The sequence below is a fragment of the Salmo salar genome, chromosome ssa20 (assembly GCF_905237065.1).
Source record: "Salmo salar chromosome ssa20, Ssal_v3.1, whole genome shotgun sequence".
Classification (NCBI taxonomy): Eukaryota; Metazoa; Chordata; class Actinopteri; order Salmoniformes; family Salmonidae; genus Salmo; species Salmo salar.
Window position 1 is genome coordinate 85,641,281 of NC_059461.1, and position 24,167 is coordinate 85,665,447.

The 24,167-nt window shown below is 44.6% G+C and overlaps 1 protein-coding gene across 3 annotated transcripts in view; it reads right to left on the reverse strand.

The window, feature by feature from the left end:
• golim4a (golgi integral membrane protein 4a) overlaps positions 1-23,664 on the reverse strand; it is a 28,780-nt gene extending 5,116 nt beyond the window's left edge. For 2 of the 3 annotated variants that reach the window (XM_014163499.2, XM_014163496.2), the window contains exons 1-9: positions 22,947-23,663; positions 7,664-7,738; positions 7,494-7,543; positions 7,069-7,122; positions 6,831-6,981; positions 6,579-6,661; positions 5,846-5,929; positions 766-987; positions 345-644 (exon numbers count right to left, since the gene is read on the reverse strand). In XM_014163499.2, the coding sequence (XP_014018974.1) occupies positions 345-644; positions 766-987; positions 5,846-5,929; positions 6,579-6,661; positions 6,831-6,981; positions 7,069-7,122; positions 7,494-7,543; positions 7,664-7,738; positions 22,947-23,133 (1,206 nt within the window). In that variant the 5' untranslated portion in view covers positions 23,134-23,663. Of the gene's footprint in view, positions 1-344; positions 645-765; positions 988-5,845; positions 5,930-6,578; positions 6,662-6,830; positions 6,982-7,068; positions 7,123-7,493; positions 7,544-7,663; positions 7,739-22,946 lie in introns of all 3 variants that reach the window. The other variant, XM_014163497.2, reaches the window with a different exon arrangement.
• Between the last annotated feature and the right edge of the window lie 503 nt (positions 23,665-24,167).

Here is a 24,167-nt window from a genome sequence, read left to right on the forward strand (position 1 = left end):
TGTGCCCCTAGCTATCCGTACATAAAAAAAAATTAAAAAAAAACACAAAAATTGTGTTTACTGGTCTGCTTAATATAAGTCATTAGAAATTATTCATACTTTTACTTTTGATACTTAAGTACATTTCAATAATTACATTTACTTTTGATACTTAAGTATATTTAAAACCAAATACTTTTAGACAAGTAGTATTTTACTGGGTGACTTTTACTTGAGTCATTTTCTATTAAGGTATCTTTACTTTTACTCAAGTATGACAAGTGGGTACTTTTTCCACTGAGCAGTACTAACGTGGTTCTAAAGACCTTGTGTTAAGCAGTTCTAAGTGTCTAACTAGTTCTTACCTGTTGTGGTTGGCGTCTCTGACGGTTCAGAGCGTTGATGTCAGGCTGGTCGTGTTCTGCCTCCAACCCCTCATCCTCCTGTGGTTGTTCAGATTCCTCCTCCAGCTTCTGAGGCTGCCCCGCCTGCTCCATCTCTTCTTCCGCCAGCTCTCTCCTCCTCTCTGCCTCCCCCTCCGCCAGCTCTCTACTCCTCTCTGCCTCCCCCTCTGTCTCTCCATATCCCTCCTTCTCTGCATGGTGGGACCCGGCAGGCTGAGACTGGAACTCTGGCTTGCCCACCACCTCCTCCTGAAGATGCAACTAGTCAGTAAAATAACAGAGTGGGTTAGAGAGAATGTGTGTGTGTGTGTGTGTGTAACAATGTGTCACAAAATAACATGACAGATTCAAGGATGTGCCAAAAAAGAGCAGCCTCCGCTACCCTAGACTGTGTGTCCGCATGGTCTTCCTCATGGGTGTGTGCTTCTATGTGGGGCTCAGCCAATAAGGCAGCGGCGGGCTGTGGTAGGGGTGGGCCCTGTTCATGGGCCTTGGCCAATAGAGCAGCAGGCTGGGCTTGTTGGTGGGCGGGGTTTTGATCATGTCGAAGGCTGGGCATTCTGATCAGGGTCTCTTTGAGATGCTTAAACTCATCTACCTGGACCTGAGGAGAGACCATCAGACAACCTTCAGACAACCATTAAATAACCATAAGGAAACAGTGAGGTCAGGACATGCAAACAACATTAAGTCAGATTTATTGAAGGGCACTTGCATGAGCAAAGGTTAGCTGAAGGTTAGAAGAGCGTTAGGAGGCAGCCTCCTCAGAACCAGGAAGACAGCATCAAGGAAGCCAGAAGACCAGGGGTCAGGGGTGAGAGGTCCTCTTGCAAGGGGAACAGGCAGCAGACATGCAGAGGGACAGCCCACCTACAGATGGCAAGACATCTGAGTGAAGGACCATTAGCCAGGTCAACATCACCCCCCCCCCTTTCCAGATTTAAATGGTCCAGTCCTTTTTCTCCCCCTTGTCCAGCAAATGAACTGGACCAGTTAAATAACCCATTTATCAAACATTGCTTTTCTGACAGACAAAGCTGTAGAATTCTTAAATTCTTTCCCTCTCTTTTTCTCTCGCTCCAAAGCAACCCATTATATTTTCCCGCTTGATTAGCTTAAGCATGCTTTTGATGTGCCCCTCAAGCTCAGACACCCCTTAGTGAAGCAACCCACCCGATGCGAAGCCCGTCCTCCCGCTGCCCAAACAGACTGACACTGCCCCTCCAAGAGTCATGCCTTCCTGTCTTCACCAGGATCGCCCCTAAATGGCCACGTTAGAGCCCAACCAGGATCGCCCCTAGATATGTTAGAGCCCAACCAGGATCGCCCCTAGATATGTTAGAGCCCAACCAGGATCGCCCCTAGATATGGTAGAGCCCAACCAGGATCGCCCCTAGATATGTTAGAGCCCAACCAGGATCGCCCCTAGATATGTTAGAGCCCAACCAGGATCGCCCCTAGATATGTTAGAGCCCAACCAGGATCGCCCCTAGATATGTTAGAGCCCAACCAGGATCGCCCCTAGATATGTTAGAGCCCAACCAGGATCGCCCCTAGATATGTTAGAGCCCAACCAGGATCGCCCCTAGATATGTTAGAGCCCAACCAGGATCGCCCCTAGATATGTTAGAGCCCAACCAGGATCGCCCCTAGATATGTTAGAGCCCAACCAGGATCGCCCCTAGATATGTTAGAGCCCAACCAGGATCGCCCCTAGATATGTTAGAGCCCAACCAGGATCGCCCCTAGATATGTTAGAGCCCAACCAGGATCGCCCCTAGATATGTTAGAGCCCAACCAGGATCGCCCCTAGATATGTTAGAACCCAACCAGGATCGTCTCTAGATATGTAAGAAACCAGGATCGCCCCTAGATATGTTAGAGCCCAACCAGGATCGTCCCTAGATATGTTAGAACCCAACCAGGATCGCCCCTAGATATGTTAGAACCCAACCAGGATCGCCCCTAGATATGTTAGAACCCAACCAGGATCGTCTCTAGATATGTAAGAAACCAGGATCGCCCCTAGATATGTTAGAACCCAACCAGGATCGCCCCTAGATATGTTAGAAACCAGGATCGCCCCTAGATATGTTAGAAACCAGGATCGCCCCTAGATATGTTAGAACCCAACCAGGATCGCCCCTAGATATGTTAGAGCCCAACCAGGATCGCCCCTAGATATGTTAGAGCCCAACCAGGATCGCCCCTAGATATGTTAGAACCCAACCAGGATCGCCCCTAGATATGTTAGAGCCCAACCAGGATCGCCCCTAGATATGTTACAGCCCAACCAGGATCGCCCCTAGACATGTTACAGCCCAACCAGGATGGCCCCTAGATATGTTAGAACCCAACCAGGATGGCCCCTAGATATGTTAGAAACCAGGATTGCCCCTAGATATGTTAGAAACCAGGATCGCCCCTAGATATGTTACAGCCCAACCAGGATCGCCCCTAGATATGTTACAGCCCAACCAGGATCGCCCCTAGACATGTTACAGCCCAACCAGGATGGCCCCTAGATATGTTAGAGCCCAACCAGGATGGCCCCTAGATATGTTAGAACCCAACCAGGATGGCCCCTAGATATGTTAGAACCCAACCAGGATCGCCCCTAGATATGTTAGAGCCCAACCAGGATCGCCCCTAGATATGTTAGAAACCAGGATGGCCCCTAGATATGTTAGAAACCAGGATCGCCCCTAGATATGTTAGAGCCCAACCAGGATCGCCCCTAGATATGTTAGAACCCAACCAGGATCGCCCCTAGATATGTTAGAACCCAACCAGGATCGCCTCTAGATATGTTAGAACCCAACCAGGATCGCCCCTAGATATGTTAGAGCCCAACCAGGATCGCCCCTAGATATGTTAGAGCCCAACCAGGATCGCCCCTAGATATGGTAGAACCCAACCAGGATCGCCCCTAGATATGTTAGAGCCCAACCAGGATCGCCCCTAGATATGTTAGAGCCCAACCAGGATCGCCCCTAGATATGTTAGTGCCCAACCAGGATCGCCCCTAGATATGTTAGAGCCCAACCAGGATCGCCCCTAGATATGTTAGAGCCCAACCAGGATCGCCCCTAGATATGTTAGAGCCCAACCAGGATCGCCCCTAGATATGTTAGAACCCAACCAGGATCGCCCCTAGATATGTTAGAGCCCAACCAGGATCGCCCCTAGATATGTTAGAGCCCAACCAGGATCGCCCCTAGATATGTTAGAGCCCAACCAGGATCGCCCCTAGATATGTTAGAGCCCAACCAGGATCGCCCCTAGATATGTTAGAGCCCAACCAGGATCGCCCCTAGATATGTTAGAGCCCAACCAGGATCGCCCCTAGATATGTTAGAACCCAACCAGGATCGCCCCTAGATATGTTAGAAACCAGGATCGCCCCTAGATATGTTAGAACCCAACCAGGATGGCCCCTAGATATGTTAGAGCCCAACCAGGATCGCCCCTAGATATGTTAGAACCCAACCAGGATGGCCCCTAGATATGTTAGAAACCAGGATGGCCCCTAGATATGTTAGAAACCAGGATCGCCCCTAGATATGTTAGAACCCAACCAGGATCGCCCCTAGATATGTTAGAACCCAACCAGGATCGCCCCTAGATATGTTAGAACCCAACCAGGATCGCCTCTAGATATGTTAGAGCCCAACCAGGATCGCCCCTAGATATGTTAGAGCCCAACCAGGATCGCCCCTAGATATGTTAGAGCCCAACCAGGATCGCCCCTAGATATGTTAGAACCCAACCAGGATCGCCCCTAGATATGTTAGAGCCCAACCAGGATCGCCCCTAGATATGTTAGAGCCCAACCAGGATCGCCCCTAGATATGTTAGAGCCCAACCAGGATCGCCCCTAGATATGTTAGTGCCCAACCAGGATCGCCCCTAGATATGTTAGAGCCCAACCAGGATCGCCCCTAGATATGTTAGAGCCCAACCAGGATCGCCCCTAGATATGTTAGAGCCCAACCAGGATCGCCCCTAGATATGTTAGAGCCCAACCAGGATCGCCCCTAGATATGTTAGAGCCCAACCAGGATCGCCCCTAGATATGTTAGAGCCCAACCAGGATCGCCCCTAGATATGTTAGAGCCCAACCAGGATCGCCCCTAGATATGTTAGAGCCCAACCAGGATCGCCCTAGATATGTTAGAACCCAACCAGGATCGCCCCTAGATATGTTAGAGCCCAACCAGGATCGCCCCTAGATATGTTAGAGCCCAACCAGGATCGCCCCTAGATATGTTAGAACCCAACCAGGATCGCCCCTAGATATGTTAGAAACCAGGATCGCCCCTAGATATGTTAGAACCCAACCAGGATCGCCTCTAGATATGTTAGAACCCAACCAGGATCGCCCCTAGATATGTTAGAGCCCAACCAGGATCGCCCCTAGATATGTTAGAGCCCAACCAGGATCGCCCCTAGATATGTTAGAGCCCAACCAGGATCGCCCCTAGATATGTTAGAGCCCAACCAGGATCGCCCCTAGATATGTTAGAGCCCAACCAGGATCGCCCCTAGATATGTTAGAGCCCAACCAGGATCGCCCCTAGATATGTTAGAGCCCAACCAGGATCGCCCCTAGATATGTTAGAGCCCAACCAGGATCGCCCCTAGATATGTTAGAGCCCAACCAGGATCGCCCCTAGATATGTTAGAGCCCAACCAGGATCGCCCCTAGATATGTTAGAGCCCAACCAGGATCGCCCCTAGATATGTTAGAGCCCAACCAGGATCGCCCCTAGATATGTTAGAGCCCAACCAGGATCGCCCCTAGATATGTTAGAGCCCAACCAGGATGGCCCCTAGATATGTTAGAGCCCAACCAGGATCGCCCCTAGATATGTTAGAGCCCAACCAGGATCGCCCCTAGATATGTTAGAACCCAACCAGGATCGCCCCTAGATATGTTAGAGCCCAACCAGGATCGCCCCTAGATATGTTAGAGCCCAACCAGGATCGCCCCTAGATATGTTAGAGCCCAACCAGGATCGCCCCTAGATATGTTAGAGCCCAACCAGGATCGCCCCTAGATATGTTAGAGCCCAACCAGGATCGCCCCTAGATATGTTAGAGCCCAACCAGGATCGCCCCTAGATATGTTAGAGCCCAACCAGGATCGCCCCTAGATATGTTAGAGCCCAACCAGGATCGCCCCTAGATATGTTACAGCCCAACCAGGATCGCCCCTAGATATGTTACAGCCCAACCAGGATCGCCCCTAGATATGTTAGAGCCCAACCAGGATCGCCCCTAGATATGTTAGAACCCAACCAGGATCGCCCCTAGATATGTTAGAGCCCAACCAGGATCGCCCCTAGATATGTTAGAGCCCAACCAGGATCGCCCCTAGATATGTTAGAGCCCAACCAGGATCGCCCCTAGATATGTTAGAAAGAACCATCATATCCCCATGCAGTTCAGTCTCTCCCTACCTGAGCTGCGGCCAGCGCACTCTTGTGGTCCTCTAGCGTCAGTGCAAGTTGATCATGGGCAGCCTTCAAGTCCTTATGTACTATCTGTAATAATAATAATAATAATAATAATAAGTTAAGATAAAAAATAACATGATGATGCATCCTCCTAGCTATCCAATGGCCTTAAGAGAGCTTCTTCCATATTTTATATCTATGTTTTTTACATAAACAATTTGAGGTTGACCAAACTCTACTATTACCAGTAGGGCTGAATGACAAGTTATTTTTCAGGTCGGTTTGGTTTCCGTTCAATAAAAAAAATAATCTGGGTTTTTGATTATTCTTTTCAACATTAAATGCATATTTAAATAAATGAAATAACAATAATTTGATTTTTTTTTTTTTTTGGTGAACATTCAATTACCAAAACATTTAAAATATTCCATTGTCTCTGTCAGGTCCACATTTGGTAGACATTGTCATGACTGTCCTGTGAGGATCCAAATTGGTCAGATCAGGTATGAAATGAATAACTTCAACCAGACCCCCAGAACTAGGGGGGATTAACAATAACAACTCCCTTCAGCCCAGCATCCCATAGTTATAAAGTTGAATTCTCTCGTAAATGATTCGATTTCTCTCTAGAGAAACGGCACATTTGGCAAAATTAAAAATACATAAATGTAATTCAAGTAATTGAACCGACGTCGGTCAACCCACCCAAACATGAAATGACATTCCCAGGACTCACCCGTGCATCCTGCAACTGGACATGGATGTCCTGGTGAGCTTTCCTCAGCTGCCTGTTCTCCTCTCGCAGATTATACACATTCTCTACAGTAATTACACAAACACATAAACACCATGTACCATACTTATTACAATGTTATTATGCCATTGTATCGTGCCTCAACTCCAAACTGCAACACCGCTCAAAGTCAGGAGAGGGAGACAAAGGCATGCTAGTATTTACTCTAGTCCTCGTGTGTGTCTGTGTGTGCACCTTTGAGTTTGGAGGCTTCCATCTCTTTGGTCTGCTGTAGTTTGTCGAAGCGGACCTTGTGTTCGTTCAAGGCCTTGCCGTGGTCCTCTCCCTGAATCTGATGCTGCTCCTGCAGGTCATAGTGCTGCTTCTTCAGGTCCTCATGCTGCTTCTAAAACAACAAGGACAGAGGGTGGGTGGGTGGGTGTGTGTGTGTGTGTGGGTGGGTGTGGGTGGGTGGGTGGGTGTGACTACTGACCTTCAGCATCTGGTGCTGCCCATGTAAAGAGTTCAATCTGCTGCTGGAGTCCTGCTGTTTAACAAACGACAAACATTTACAATCCCCGTCTCCACTCCTCCTTTAATATCAACAACATTTACAATCCCCGTCTCCACTCCTCCTTTAATATCAACAACATTTACAATCCCCGTCTCCACTCCTCCTTTAATATTATGAATAACATCCCCCAACCAAATCAGAGGCAATTCAGCCCACAGCAGGAAGTGACATCAGTGCCGCTGACCTAATAAAACCATTAGAATACAACTGCTCCTCAGTCTGGAGAGATGTTGGCAGTCAGACAGAATCATTTAACAGTCCCACTAAACAGATGGGAACATTAATGCTGAATTTAACTGCATAACTTTCTATCACGAGTACTAGAGTTGGGGACTAAGGCCTACCTTCTCCTTGTTCAGTGACTGTTGGGCTTCAAGTTTATACACCAGATAATCTGTTGGAGACAAAAGGGGAAGACATGATGGAATCTCCATGGTTGTAAAGAGTGTATAATTGAGGATTAAAGTACTTCATGTAGTAATGTAGATACTATTGGCTGCCTTGTCTCCCTCACCCTCTTTGGCCTTCTTGTGCTCCACACGTTCCTTCTGCAGAGACTTCTCTAGACGCGAGCGATGCTCATACACCACTAAGAAACAGAGAGAAGGGAGGAGAAAGAAAGAGGGAAAGAGAGAGAAAACAGTCTTAATGTGCCAGGATGTTCTCACAGAGCCATCAGGAGTTGAAGCTAAACAGAAAGCTGTCTATGATACAAACATTTAGATTTAATACACACACATAAATGGCTTTGAACAAGCAAACGTATCTTTTCCTGTGTCAATGCGTGAGGGTGTTCTGTATTGGTTCAGAATGTGTATTCTGGCATTGCCATCGTTGATTGATAGTCAGGTGTGATACTCCACAGTATGTTGTCACAGAGCTCACACACACACACACACACACACACACACACACACACACAAACTCAGCAAAAAAAGAAATTTACCTTTTTCAGGACCCTGTCTTCAAAAGATAATTTGTAAAAATCCAAATAACTTCACAGATCTTCATTGTAAAGGGTTTAAACACTGTTTCCCATGCTTGTTCAAAGAACTATAAACAATTAATGAACATGCACCTGTGGAACGGTCGTTAAGACACTAACAGCTTACAGACGGTAGGCAATTAAGGTCACAGTTATGAAAACTTAGGACACTAAAGAGGCCTTTCTACTGACTCTGAAAAACACCAAAATAAAGATACCCAGGGTCCCTGCTTATCTGCGTGAATGTGCCTTAGGCATGCTGCAAGGGAGGCATGAGGACTGCAGATGTGGTCAGGGCAATAAATTGCAATGTCCGTACTGTGAGACGCCTAAGACGGCGCTACAGGGAGACAGGACGGACAGCTGATCATCCTCACAGTGGCAGACCACGTGTAACAACACCTCCACAGGATCGGTACATCCGAACATCACACCTGCGGGACAGGTACAGGATGGCAACAACAACTGCCCGAGTTACACCAAGAACGCACAATCCCTCCATCAGTGCTCAGACTGTCCACAATAGGCTGAGAGAGGCTGGACTGAGGGCTTGTAGGCCTGTTTTAAGGCAGGTCCTCACCAGACATCACCGGCAACAACACTGCCTATGGGCACAAACCCACCGTCGCTGGACCAGACAGGACTGGCAAAAAGTGCTCTTCACTGACGAGTCACGGTTTTGTCTCACCCTGGGTGATGGTCGGATTCGCGTTTATCGTCGAAGGAATGAGTGTTACACCGAGGCCTGTACTCTGGAGCGGGATCGATTTGGAGGTGGAGGGTCCGTCATGGTCTGGGGCAGTGTGTCACAGCATCATCGGACTGAGCTTGTTGTCATTGCAGACAATCTTAAGGCTGTGTGTTACAGGGAAGACATCCTCCTCCCTCATGTGGTACCCTTCCTGCAGGCTCATCCTGACATGACCCTCCAGCATGACAATGCCACCAGCCATACTGCTCGTTCTGTGTGTGATTTCCTGCAAGACTGGAATGTCAGTGTTCTGCCATGACCAGCGAAGAGCCCGGATCTCAATCCCATTGAGCACGTCTGGGACATGTTGGATCGGAGGGTGAGGGCTAGGGCCATTCCCCACAGAAATGTCCAGGAACTTTCAGGTGCCTTGGTGGAAGAGTGGGGTAACATCTCACAGCAAAAACTGGCAAATCTGGTGCAGTCCATGAGGAGGAGATGCACTGCAGTACTTAATGCAGCTGGTGGCCACACCAGATACTGAATTACTTTTGGTTTTGACCCCCCCCCCTTTGTTCAGGGACACATTATGCCATTTCTGTTAGTCACATATCTGTGGAACTTGTTCAGTTTATGTCTCAGTTATTGAATATTATGTTCATACAAATATTTACACATGTTAAGTTTGCTGAAAATAAACGCAGTTGACAGTGAGAGGATGTTTCTTTTTCTGATGAGTTTATATAACACACATAACCGTTCAAAAGTTTGGGATTACTTAGAAATGTCCTTGTTATTTAAAGAAAAGCACATTTTTGTCCATTAAAATAACTTCAAATTGATCAGAAATACAGTGTAGACATTGTTAATGTTGTAAATGACTATTGTAGCTGGAAACGGCTGATTTATAATGGATTATCTACATAGGCGTACAGAGGCCCATTATCAGCAACCATCACTCCTGTGTTCCAATGGCACGTTGTGTTAGCTAATCCAAGTTTCTATATTTAAAAAGGCATAAGAAAACCCTTCTGCAATTATGTTAGCACAGTTAAAAACTGCTGTTCTGATTAAAGAAGAAATTAAATTGGCCTTCTTTAGACTAGTTGAGTATCTGGAGCATCAGCATTTGTGGGTTTGATTACAGGCTCAAAATGGCCAGAAACAAAGACTTTCTTCTGAAACTCATCAGTCTATTCTTGTTCTGAGAAATGAAGGCGATTCCATGAGAGAAATTGCCAAGAAACTGAAGACCTCGTGCAACGCTGTGCACTACTCCATTCACAAAACTGTGCAAACTGGCTCTAACCAGAATAGAAAGAGTGGGAGGCCCCGGTGTACAACTGAGCAAGAAGACAAGTACATTAGAGTGTCTAGTTTGAGAAACAGACGCCTCACAAGTCCTCAACTGGCAGCTTCATTAAATAGTACCTGCAAAACACCAGTCTCAAAGTCAAAAGTCAAGAGGCGACTCCAGGATGCTGGCCTTCTAGGCAGAGTTCCTCTGTCCAGTGTGTGTGTTCTTTTGCCCATCTTAATTTTTTTTTTTTTAATCTCTCTGCAACTCTGCTCCAGATACTCAACTAGTCTAAAGGCCAGTTTTATTGGTTCTTTAAATCAGTACAACAGTTTTCAGCTGTGCTAACATAATTGCAAAAGGGTTTTCTAATGATCAAATAGCTATTCCAAGTTTATAAGGTTAACACAACGTGCCATTGGAACACATGAGTGATGGTTGCTGATAATGGGCCTCTACGCCTATGTAGATATTCAATTTTTTTTTATCTGCCATTTCCAGCTACAATAGTCATTGACAACATTAACAATGTTTACACTCTATTTCTGATCAATTTGATGTTATTTTAATGGACCAAAAAATAGCTTTTCTTTCAAAAACAAGGACATTTCTAAGTGACCCCAAACTTTTGAACGGTAGTGTGTGTATATAAATATACATATATATAGCAAGAAAGAGAGAGAATTAACCAAAAATCTGAGCAAACTGGAATGCTATTTGGCCGTAAACAATGTGTGGCAGAATACCTGGCCATTGTGTTTCCCCAGACTTTAAAGGGTATTTGAGTGACACCATAAAAACCCAAGGACAATAACCCACCCTACCAGTCCTCCCTGTAATACCACCTGGGAAATCTGAGCAGCAGATTCTACTTTTCCTTACAGATACTGACACATTTCAGTTGAATGCATTAAGTTGTACAACTGACTAAGTATCCCCTTTCCTTATCAGAGTGCCTTTACTGTTATCAGAGTGCCTTTACAGTCGCTTTATTACAATAGGCAGCTTAACAAAGACCTATTGTACATGCATTCAACATCACAGGTTTAAAGTGTGTACGTATTAAACAGAGCAACAGTGCTTCTAACTCCCTTTAATGCTGGGGTTAAATTCCACAACATACATTCTGGGTAGGCTACATCTCAATACGGGCACTGATCTGGACACGAGGGGAGTGGAAGCAATATGGCAGAAGGAAGCCCTACCTGTACTTTCACCTGTCCACTTCTCAGATTAGTGTGGGTGAAGGAAATGAAGAGAGGAAGAAAGGTTAGACTATTGAGAGACACCCATAGACTGGGACCATACCTTTACCAGGGACCAAAACAGAGACATGAGAGAGCAGTCTGAGCTTTATAGCTCCACTGGGTTCATTTCTCAGTGCCAGTGATCTCTCTTAGGTTAGGCCATGCATCTCTGTCTGACAAGCCAGTCGGTGTTCGATAGATTAAGTGAGGGGAAGCCAGGACAGAGTCAAACTGTGAAGCAAAAACTCACACTACTGGGAGACAGAAGAGAGAGGTAGGTGAAGGAGGTAGGGAGAGTAGAGGTAGAGAGAAGGGATAGGAAATTAAGAAAGAGGAAGAGAGGCAGACGAAGGGGAAGAGAGGCAGACGAAGGGGAAGAGAGGCAGACGAAGGGGAAGAGAGGCAGACGAAGGGGAAGAGAGGCAGACGAAGGGGAAGAGAGGCAGACGAAGGGGAAGAGAGGCAGACGAAGGGAAAGAGAGGCAGACGAAGGGGAAGAGAGGCAGACGAAGGGGAAGAGAGGCAGACGAAGGGGAAGAGAGGCAGACGAAGTGGAAGAGAGGCAGACGAAGGGGAAGAGAGACAGACGAAGGGGAAGAGAGGCAGACGAAGGGGAAGAGAGGCTGACGAAGGGGAAGAGAGGCACTGACGAAGGGGAAGAGAGGCTGACGAAGGGGAAGAGAGGCTGACGAAGGGGAAGAGAGGCAGACGAAGGGGAAGAGAGGCAGACGAAGGGGAAGAGAGGCAGACGAAGGGGAAGAGAGGCAGACGAAGGGGAAGAGAGGCAGACGAAGGGGAAGAGAGGCAGACGAAGGGGAAGAGAGGCAGACGAAGGGGAAGAGAGGCAGACGAAGGGGAAGAGAGGCAGACGAAGGGGAAGAGAGGCAGACGAAGGGGAAGAGAGGCAGACGAAGGGGAAGAGAGGCAGACGAAGGGGAAGAGAGGCAGACGAAGGGGAAGAGAGGCAGACGAAGGGGAAGAGAGGCAGACGAAGGGGAAGAGAGGCAGACGAAGGGGAAGGGAGCAAGGCAGGGTGGAGAGGGAGAGGCACTGAATCAAGTCTAGAACAACAGTGAGTCAAGTGTTCAAACCCAGAGAAAGCCCTGCTGTACAAGGAACAAACCAAGAGAAAGCCTTGTTGTACCAGGAACAAACAACCGTTTCCTAGGTCTCAATCTCAGCAGCTTCAGGGCATTTCCATGTAAAAGGACCCATGAGCACCAACACGTGAAGTTCATAGGAGGATATCAAACTGGGTGTCAAATGAAAGCTAAGAGTCTATATTTTGGGGAAATTAAAGGCATAGATAAATGTTTCTAAAACGTTCCATCTTAAAAATGAGGCATAAATAAAGGCTTTGATTTTGGGATAAACAGATGGGAAAGGGGTCTTCGACAACATCTACCAGAAAAAGTCTTAAAAGGTTTCAGAAATACATTAAAACAATACTGTTGACATAAAGAACCCTGCCAACTAATAAACACAATATTTGTTTCATTTGTTTTAGATAAATTGTTTACCGTCTGTAAGTCTAAGAAATATTGCCTTGAAATCCCGTTACCAAAAAACCCACATATCTGGAAGATATTTTAACATTTTTCTCCCTCACTTCACAGAAGTAACAAGTAATGGTAGACCTACCGATTAGTTTTAGTGATTTTACTGATATCAATTGTGTTTATTAATTAAGTGATTAAAACTTGTAATTGAGTTACAAAATTGGTAAGTGAATTACTGCAACTGAATTGGCTACAATGGGAAATCATAACCGTCACAAAGCAGTTGGGTCACCTGCTACTATCCTCCCTTCAGTACAGTGAGCACAGTAGAGTACAGTCCAATACAGTAAAGAAAAGTACAGTACAGTACATTGTACTCTACCCTATGCTCTGCTGTATTGTACTGCACTCTACTCAACTGTGCCGCACTGTGATGTCCAAACTTGTGAAACATCCGTAATTATGAATTTCTGTGTAGTACAGATCAGGGACCCATGGTGTAATTCCGTTACCGTAATTCCGTTACCGGGTGTAAATCCACTTCACTTACTGTTGTTTGATAAGCAAAATAGATTTTTTCAAAAGTCAATGTGTCATATCATAGCTGACACCCCATTCTTTCTGCAGACATCTTTTAATCTTAATTCGGAGCAGATATACAAAGAGTTTTTGAAATACGTGGTTGCATAAAAACCTGAGATTTTACCGTAATCCGTCACCAAAGTTCGGGATCGGCACAGACCAATTATGCATACTGGGCAGACTAGATACAACATTTTGAAGAGAAATGCAATGGTTGATTGGATCAGTCTAAAACTTTGCACATACACTGCTGCCTTCTAGTGGCCAAAATCTAAAGTGCGCCAAGAGTCCAAAGTCAGATAATGGCCTTTCTCTTGCCTTTCACAATGGGGGAAAAAAATCAAAATTAAAAAATTCATGTTTTTTTTCTTTGTATTATCTTTTACCAGATCTAATCTTTTACCAGATCTAATGTGTTATATTCTCCTACAATAATTTCACATTACCACAAACTTCAAAGTGTTTCCTTTCAAATGGTATCAAGAATATGCTTATCCTTGCTTCAGGTCCTGAGCTACAGGCAGTTAGATTTGGGTATGTCATTTTAGCAGAACATTTTTAGAAAAGGGTCCAACCTTGTTAAGGGTTTTGTACACCAGCTTCAAACAGCTGAAAATATACTGCTCAAAAAAATAAAGGGAACACTTAAACAACACATCCTAGATCTGAATGAAATAAATAATCTTATTAAATTCTTTTTTCTTTACATAGTTGAATGTGCTGACAACAAAATCACACAAAAATAATCAATGGAAATCCAATTTATTAACCCATGGAGGTCTGGATTTGGAGTCACACTCAAAATTAAAGTGGAAAACCACACTACAGGCTAATCCAACTTTGATGTAATGTCCTTAAAACAAGTCAAAATGAGGCTCAGTAGTGTGTGTGGCCTCCACGTGCCTGTATGACCTCCCTACAATGCCTGGGCATGCTCCTGATGAGGTGGCGGATGGTCTCCTGAGGGATCTCCTCCCAGATCTGGACTAAAGCATCCGCCAACTCCTGGACAGTCTGTGGTGCAACGTGGCGTTGGTGGATGGAGCGAGACGTGATGTCCCAGATGTGCTCAATTGGATTCAGGTCTGGGGAACGGGCGGGCCGGTCCATAGCATCAATGCCTTCCTCTTGCAGGAACTGCTGACACACTCCAGCCACATGAGGTCTAGCATTGTCTTGCATTAGGAGGAACCCAGGGCCAACCGCACCAGCATATGGTCTCACAAGGGGTCTGAGGATCTCATCTCGGTACCTAATGTCAGTCAGGCTACCTCTGGCGAGCACATGGAGGGCTGTGCGGCCCCCCAAAGAAATGCCACCCCACACCATGACTGACCCACCGCCAAACCGGTCATGCTGGAGGATGTTGCAGGCAGCAGAACGTTCTCCACGGCGTATCCAGACTATGTCACGTCTGTCACGTGCTCAGTGTGAACCTGCTTTCATCTGTGAAGAGCACAGGGCGCCAGTGGCGATTTGCCAATCTTGGTGTTCTCTGGCAAATGCCAAACGTCCTGCACGGTGTTGGGCTGTAAGCACAACCCCCACCTGTGGACGTCGGGCCCTCATACCACCCTCATGGAGTCTGTTTCTGACCGTTTGAGCAGACACATGCACATTTGTGGCCTGCTGGAGGTCATTTTGCAGGGCTCTGGCAGTGCTTCTCCTGCTCCTCCTTGCACAAAGGCGGAGGTAGCGGTCCTGCTGCTGGGTTGTTGCCCTCCTACGGCCTCCTCCACGTCTCCTGATGTACTGGCCTGTCTTCTGGTAGCGCCTCCATGCTCTGGACACTACGCTGACAGACACAGCAAACCTTCTTGCCACAGCTCGCATTGATGTGCCATCCTGGATGAGTTGCACTACCTGAGCCACTTGTGTGGGTTGTAGACTCCGTCTCATGCTACCACTAGAGTGAAAGCACCGCCAGCATTCAAACGTGACCAAAACATCAGCCAGGAAGCATAGGAACTGAGAAGTGGTCTGTGGTCCCCACCTGCAGAACCACTCCTTTATTGGGGGTGTCTTGCTAATTGCCTATAATTTCCACCTGTTGTCTATTCCATTTGCACAACAGCATGTGAAATGTATTGTCAATCAGTGTTGCTTCCTAAGTGGACAGTTTGATTTCACAGAAGTGTGATTGACTTGGAGTTACATTGTGTTGTTTAAGTGTTCCCTTTATTTTTTTGAGCAGTGTATTTGTGGATATGGAAAAGACATCACAGTAGTTCAGATGGTACAATGGTTCTCTACACTATGAGTGCTTGTTTTGTCACAAACTGAAATTAGGCAAAGTATTGGAATTTTTGCAAACAGGAAATGGCGGAGCGATTTCTTCATTGTGCAGCTTTAAATTCATTTCGGAAATGTTTTGGTGGAAATTGTTAAAAGTAGTCCTTGTGCATAGAGTTGTATGGTTTGTTAAACTTTGAAATCAATGGTTTTTGTTTGGCATAGATTTTAAAGTGAAAAAGAAAAGAGTAATTCCGTTAAGGTGGAAATTCCCGTCATTTACACTATACCTTAAAACCACACAAAATAACACTATTACCTTTCTACCTGCTAACGGCGCTACTCTGACAGCTCAGTGAGCATGGCAACAGAGCTCCCATAAGAGTGAGTCCCCCAATGGTTAATACAGTCCCTTATGGCAGATAAAGTGTATAGAGAGAGAGAGAACAGAAGGCACACTATGGTTAATACAGTCCCTTATGGCAGATAAAGTGTATAGAGAGAGAGAACAGAAGACACACTATGGTTAATACAGTCCCTTATGGCAGATAAAGTGTATAGAGAGAGAGAACAGAAGACACACTATGGTTAATACAGTCCCTTATGGCAGATAAAGTGTATAGAGAGAGAGAGAACAGAAGACACACTATGGTTAATACAGTCCCTTATGGCAGATAAAGTGTATAGAGAGAGAGAACAGAAGACACACTATGGTTAATACAGTCCCTTATGGCAGATAAAGTGTATAGAGAGAACAGAAGACACACTATGGTTAATACAGTCCCTTATGGCAGATAAAGTGTATAGAGAGAGAGAACAGAAGACACACTATGGTTAATACAGTCCCTTATGGCAGATAAAGTGTATAGAGAGAGAGAACAGAAGACACACTATGGTTAATACAGTCCCTTATGGCAGATAAAGTGTATAGAGAGAACAGAAGACACACTATGGTTAATACAGTCCCTTATGGCAGATAAAGTGTATAGAGAGAACAGAAGACACACTATGGTTAATACAGTCCCTTATGGCAGATAAAGTGTATAGAGAGAGAGAACAGAAGACACACTATGGTTAATACAGTCCCTTATGGCAGATAAAGTGTATAGAGAGAGAGAACAGAAGACACACTATGGTTAATACAGTCCCTTATGGCAGATAAAGTGTATAGAGAGAACAGAAGACACACTATGGTTAATACAGTCCCTTATGGCAGATAAAGTGTATAGAGAGAGAGAACAGAAGACACACTATGGTTAATACAGTCCCTTATGGCAGATAAAGTGTATAGAGAGAACAGAAGACACACTATGGTTAATACAGTCCCTTATGGCAGATAAAGTGTATAGAGAGAGAGAACAGAAGGCACACTATGGTTAATACAGTCCCTTATGGCAGATAAAGTGTATAGAGAGAGAGAACAGAAGACACACTATGGTTAATACAGTCCCTTATGGCAGATAAAGTGTATAGAGAGAGAGAACAGAAGGCACACTATGGTTAATACAGTCCCTTATGGCAGATAAAGTGTATAGAGAGAACAGAAGACACACTATGGTTAATACAGTCCCTTATGGCAGATAAAGTGTATAGAGAGAGAGAACAGAAGACACACTATGAAGTTGACCTTTGGAGTGAATTGGGCCCAGAGTCAGATCACACACTCCCATAGATCTCTCCCAGAACTCTTGGGCCTCGAGGGGAGGTGTGTGTGGTGGGCTGGGTTCCACCTCCATTGTAATTCTACTCACCTGAGCAACCCTATACAGGTGAGACAGACCAGTAGGGACTGGACCTCTGGTTGGTAGAGCTGGGCTCAGGTCCATCTCTCCAATACTCTCTCAACTGGGCAACCCTATACAGGTGAGATCTGTCTCAATCTTCAGACAGGGCGGCATTCTACAGGTGCAGATGGGACCTGTGTAGTCGGCTACAGGTACGCTACCTTCAATTCCCCTTACTCTAACTACTCACCTGGCTAGGGGAGAAACCAGGTATGCTACCTTCAATTCCCCTTACTCTAACTACTCACCTGGCTAGGGGAGAAACCAGGTAGGCTACCTTCAATTCCCCTTACTCTAACTACTCACCTGGCTAGGGGAGAAACCAGGTACGCTACCTTCAATTCCCCTTACTCTAACTACTCACCTGGCTAGGGGAGAAACCAGGTATGCTACCTTCAATTCCCCTTACTCTAACTACTCACCTGGCTAGGGGAGAAACCAGGTATGCTACCTTCAATTCCCCTTACTCTAACTACTCACCTGGCTAGGGGAGAAACCAGGTACGCTACCTTCAATTCCCCTTACTCTAACTACTCACCTGGCTAGGGGAGAAACCAGGTACGCTACCTTCAATTCCCCTTACTCTAACTACTCACCTGGCTAGGGGAGAAACCAGGTATGCTACCTTCAATTCCCCTTACTCTAACTACTCACCTGGCTAGGGGAGAAACCAGGTACGCTACCTTCAATTCCCCTTACTCTAACTACTCACCTGGCTAGGGGAGAAACCAGGTAGGCTACCTTCAATTCCCCTTACTCTAACTACTCACCTGGCTAGGGGAGAAACCAGGTACGCTACCTTCAATTCCCCTTACTCTAACTACTCACCTGGCTAGGGGAGAAACCAGGTACGCTACCTTCAATTCCCCTTACTCTAACTACTCACCTGGCTAGGGGAGAAACCAGGTAGGCTACACCTTCAATTCCCCTTACTCTAACTACTCACCTGGCTAGGGGAGAAACCAGGTATGCTACCTTCAATTCCCCTTACTCTAACTACTCACCTGGCTAGGGGAGAAACCAGGTAGGTGTTGGTCTGAGAGGAAGGGCCTTTAGGACTTCTGGACCCAGTGGTCTTGTCAGGGCTCCTCTCATCTCACAGGGTAAGTTTATCATGATGCCTACATAATGTATAATAACAATTACCTCATCTCTATGTACTATAGCCCTCCTTCAGGTGTCCCTAACTGAGCCGCTCCCTCTCTCCTCCGGGAGACAACGCTACACCTGGGTATACATACCTACCTCCTCCAACACAACTGGTGAAGAGATGACTGAGCATGCAAGATCTCTCTCCTCATGGCAATAATATCCTTCTCTCTCGCACACACACATACAGGAGTGAGTATGTGATACGAGTGAGGGTTGAACATTTAGGACAGTTCCAGGGACAGCCTCAGTGGCCTCTTTCAGTGGGAAATACAAATAAAACACTGGTCCTTATGTTTCACTGTCTAGTGTCTCTACAACATTCACCCTTCTGCTGTTTCATAAGAAAAATCCCATTTCAGATTAGGGCTCCTAATATAATTATGTATTTCTGACTGATAAAAAAAATCCCTTTGATTGCAACTTAGCTTCTCACTTCAATGCAGTTGTTGTAAAATGTTCCACATGAGTGTGTCTGCTAAATGCCTAGTAGAGAACCTTTAAATAGAGAGCAGTCTACTGAGTACAACTCGTCTACCAGAGCTGTTGGCAGCGGTGAGGCCAGCAAAAACCCTAGTAGGGAACGGCAGTTATTAGCTGCTCTGTTGTTCAAAAGGGGACACCCCCACAGGCTGTGTAACAGTCCATCTGGAAATATACTGTAGGTCACATTAATGCTATCGACAGCAGAGAGTAGATATTGAATGACAGACGAGAACAGAATCGCCACTCCACACCAAAGTGAGGTGGTGACGTTGAGTTAGCCCTGACAGAATGTGAGTGAAGGGCTATCCAATCCATTTCAAATGGTCCATATATTCTTATTCCACTGTCCAACCAGGCATACAGTACATTTCAAACATGGAACAAAAACCATGTGTGTAGCCGAACCTAAATTCTATAACAAAGTATGTGGAAATTGAAGAGTGTCCACGTTGAACTATCTTAGAAAGTACAACTGTACAACCAAACATCAGATTGATGGTTTCATCATCTAAAAGGCCTACTTAGAGAAACTGTCTGTAGAGGGAGTGACCTACGCGTTTAGAACGCTAGCCTAGTGACCAGTCTGACGTTGAGGTGGCAAGTGAGGTTTCCAGAGGTGCAGAGCATGCCTCGGGACACTGAGGCCACCAAGTGTGTGTCCTACTATACAGCCATAAATCCTTTATCAAGAAACTCCTCTCGACCAAACTCAAAATAACCTCTTAGGCCCCGGTACATATTTATGCTAGGCTATAGCCTAGCTTGGGGAATGATGTGTGCTAAACTCAGCTGATGAGTTTAGCATCCAAACAGACAAGTCCACCCACCCTCTCAATTAGAGAGTAAAACCGATTATTGGAGGACCAAAAAAAGCCAATAGCAATTCATTTTTTTAAATTAAATCAACTGATTTTTATATATAATATATATATATATATATATATAGAGAGAGAACCTTTAAAAAATATATATATATATATATATAGATAGATATATATATATAATAAATGACAATTACAACAATACTGAATGAACAATGAACACTTATTTTAACTTAATATAATACATAAATAAAATCAATTTAGTCTCAAATAATGAAACATGTTCAATTTGGTAAAAATAATGCAAAAACAAAGTGTTGGAGAAGAAAGTAAAAGTGCAATATGTGCCATGTAAAAAAGCTAACATTTAAGTTCCTTGCTCAGAACATGAGAACATATGAAAGCTGGTGGTTCCTTTTAACATGAGTCTTTAATATTCCCATTTAAGAAGTTTTAGGTTGTAGTTATTATAGGAATTATAGGACTATTTCTCTCTATACAATTTGTATTTCATATACCTTTGACTATTGGATGTTCTTATAGGCACTATAGTACTGCCAGCCTAATCTCGGGAGTTGATAGGCTTGAAGTCATAAACAGCGCTGTGCTTCAAGCATTGCTAAGAGCTGCTGGCAACAGAGGAAAGTGCGGTTTGAATGAATACTTACGAGCCTGCTGCTGCCTACCACCACTCAGTCAGACTGCTCTATCAAATCATAGACTTAATTATAATATAATAAACACACAGAAATACGAGCCTTAGGTCATTAATATGGTCAAATCCGGAAACTATCATTTAGAAAACAAAACGATAATTTTTTCAGTGAAATACAGAACCGTTCCGTATTTTATCTAACGGGTGGCATCCCTAAATCTAAATATTCCTGTTACATTGCACAACCTTCAATATTATGTAATAATTATGTAAAATTCTGGCAAATTAATTATATGGTCTTCACACAGCTCGCAACGAGCCAGGCGACCCAAACTGCTGCATATACCCTGACTCTGCTTACACTGAACGCAAGAGAAGTGACACAATTTCAGGCACCACATTGATTATATGCAAAGCAGGCAGGACAAGTTAGTTAAACTAGTAATATCAACCATGTGTAGTTAACTAGTGATTATGTTAAGATCGATTTTTTTTCTAAGATAAGTTTAATACTAGCTAGCAACTTACCTTGGCTCTTTGCTGCCTGCACACATGTAACAGGTGGTCAGCTTGCCACGCAGTCTCCTCGTGGATTGCAACATAAATCAATCATAATCGGCATCCAAAAATACTGATTACCGATTGTTATAAAAACTTGAAATCGGCCCTAATTAAATCGGCCATTCTGATTAATCGGTCGACCTCTAGTCTCAATACAGTAAGCTGAGCCAGCCAACGCCAACTAAGTCAAAAAGAAGCCATTGCTGTGACAGCGAAAAACTTCCACACTCGCAACATTGTCTTAAAAGCAACTGATACAATTGTATATTTTAGTAAAAGCAGGTATCGGTAAAGAAGAATGCCAAGAAAGTAATTAAAATAAAGTCCTCGAACTCCTCCCTCTCTCCGAGTGGCGACCCGTCATTCTGGGCAGGTGGGGCAGAGACCCATCTGTTTTGAGCCCCACATTGTTAGCTAAAATAAATGTAATAAAAATATATACACTACCGTTCAAAACTTTGGGGGCAATTAGAAAATGTCCTTGTTTTTGAAAGAAACACACTTTTTTTGTCCATTAAAATAACATCAAATTGATCAGAAATACAGTGTAGACATTAATGTTGTAAATTACTATTGTAGCTGGAAATGGCTGATTTTTTATGGAATATCTACATAGGTGTACAGAGGCCCATTATCAGCAACCATCACTCCTGTGTTCCAATGGCACGTTGTGTTAGCTAATCCAAGTTTATTATTTTAAAAGGCTAATTGATCATTAGAAAACCCTTTTGCTATTATGTTAGCACAGCTGAAAACTGTTGTTCTGATTAAAGAAGCAATAAAATTGGCCTTCTTTAGACTAGTTGAGTATCTGGAGCATCAGCATTTGTGGGTTTGATTACAGGCTCAAAATGGCCAGAAACAAAGACTTTCTTCTGAAACTCATCACTCTATTCTTGTTCTGAGAAATGAAGGCTATTCCATGGCGAGAAATTGCCTACCCCGTAGGCCGTCATTGTAAATAAGAATTTGTTCTTAACTGAGTTGCCTAGTTAAATAAAGGTTCAATCTAAAAATGTTTACAAAAATATTCCAGGGAGATATGTATACTGTTGCTAAGAAAGTAATAAGTGTATGTTGTGTAGTAAGCTGTTAGTAGCCCATGTGCATCACCCTAATAATTTGGTCTATTTTCCCCTCTTAATTTCACCTTGTTCTGACTTGGTGGTGCACATGTAGCCTATAACCGGTTTTAGAGAAATGCAATCATCAAATATTGTAAGTGCTTTCATTGTCTGCTTATATGCCCCCTTTATTTATCCAATGGTTCTGACTTGGAGTACAGGGAAAACACTAAGAACGGCCCATGTTCTGAATTCTATCACTGTACATTTCAAAAGTGCTAAACAAAGTTATTGACTTGATTGAAATTTGACTTGACTACATCCATCCTAGCCCGCTCATTAATGTCTCAATCGAAATTACAGATTGCCCCTTATCCGCTTGTCGCCCCCTCATATGCCATAGTTTGTACATCTCAATTGTCATTAGAAACCACATTTGTTTAAACAAGTCAGCCCTATTAATTTTTAAAGACAGTAAATAAGGCTAAAATAACTGTTTCGCTGCCAGACAAGGCTCCGCTGATAGCCAGGTGTAGATGTTGGGACAGCTTTATGTAGGCCCTAACAGTTGGTGTGCACCATGTGTCACCGTTATAGTGTACATAATCTATTCATCAGTGTTGTTTGTTAGTGGCTTTGCTGGCATGCACAGTTTTTGTTTTGTTTGCCCCACCAAGATTTAAAAAATCTAAAATCGCCACTGTTCTCTCTATCTTTGTAAACGTCGGCGGGGAAAACATTTACCTTGAAGCTGCGCCGAGAGCGACTCTTGATGTTGCTGGTACTTGGCAGCCATCGCCTCTGTCCTCTTCAGCTGTTTGTGCATCTCATACGATATCATCCCCCCGTAAATAATCCCGAAAACTACGGTGATTAGAAGGAGAGACTGGAAGATTCTCCGCTGCCTCCGAGAACACACTCCGTTCCCCATGGTTGAATAGCTCCTCTCCCCGCTGCCTGCACAAGCAATCTCCCGGTCACTTCTGTGGAAAGTTCAGCTAAACTTTTTACAGCTAAACGTTTTACTACTACCTCTCAAGACCCGTATCACCTCAGTCGTCCCCAAGCATTATTAGACAGAGGGCGCAGAAACACTTTAGAGTTGGGGGAAGTTTAGTGAAGATGTTGGACTCATTTTAGCCCACAACACGGTGTAGCCACATCCACAAAGGAATCCCAGTTTGTTGTTACTTCTCCTTGGATTTTTGCTTGACTACACTACACACAGCAAACTCTCCGATATTTCATGAGAAGAAGACTTTGTCAATGTGGGTAATGTAGAAACAATGCGCACTACTCTATTCCGAAACAAACCCAGATGGGATTTAACAGTGCAATGCGTTCAGACTTTGCCAAGCCCTGTAACAGAAGTCAAAATCCCGATATTTCCGAGGCCTTACAGCACCTTTAACTTTAGTTACGTGTCACCTAAACAGCGAAGACACCACCCAACAGCAACTACTTTGGAAGTCATTCCCCAATGAAACCCAACTACCCGCCCTCCACGGAATTGACTTTTCTCATTGGTCACGTCAGGGTTCGGTCAAACACTTTTTGGAATGTGTGGGCGGGTGTTGGAGGATTAGAGCAAAGACTTTCTAAACCCAGAGGCGCAACATCACGAGACTTCCGGGAACTCATGCAAAACAAACCAGGCCGGGGTTTGGGGATTGATAAATCAATAAGATAAGTGGGAAAAAAATCTTACTTCACTATTTATTTTCTCGAAATCTAAAGCCAAAACTTAGATTCGAGCCAACCTCTTACGTATTTGAACATGTTGGTACTCCAACCTCGTGAAAGTGACAAACTGATACGTTTTAATAGGAGTTGACGGGCTGCACATGCGCAGTTCGGCCCGTTACGGCACAGTCATTAAAATATATATATATATCACATTTATTTAACCAGCATTGTCGGTTCTATGTGGGTTTGATTCCCACGGGGGGCCAGTACAAAAAAAAA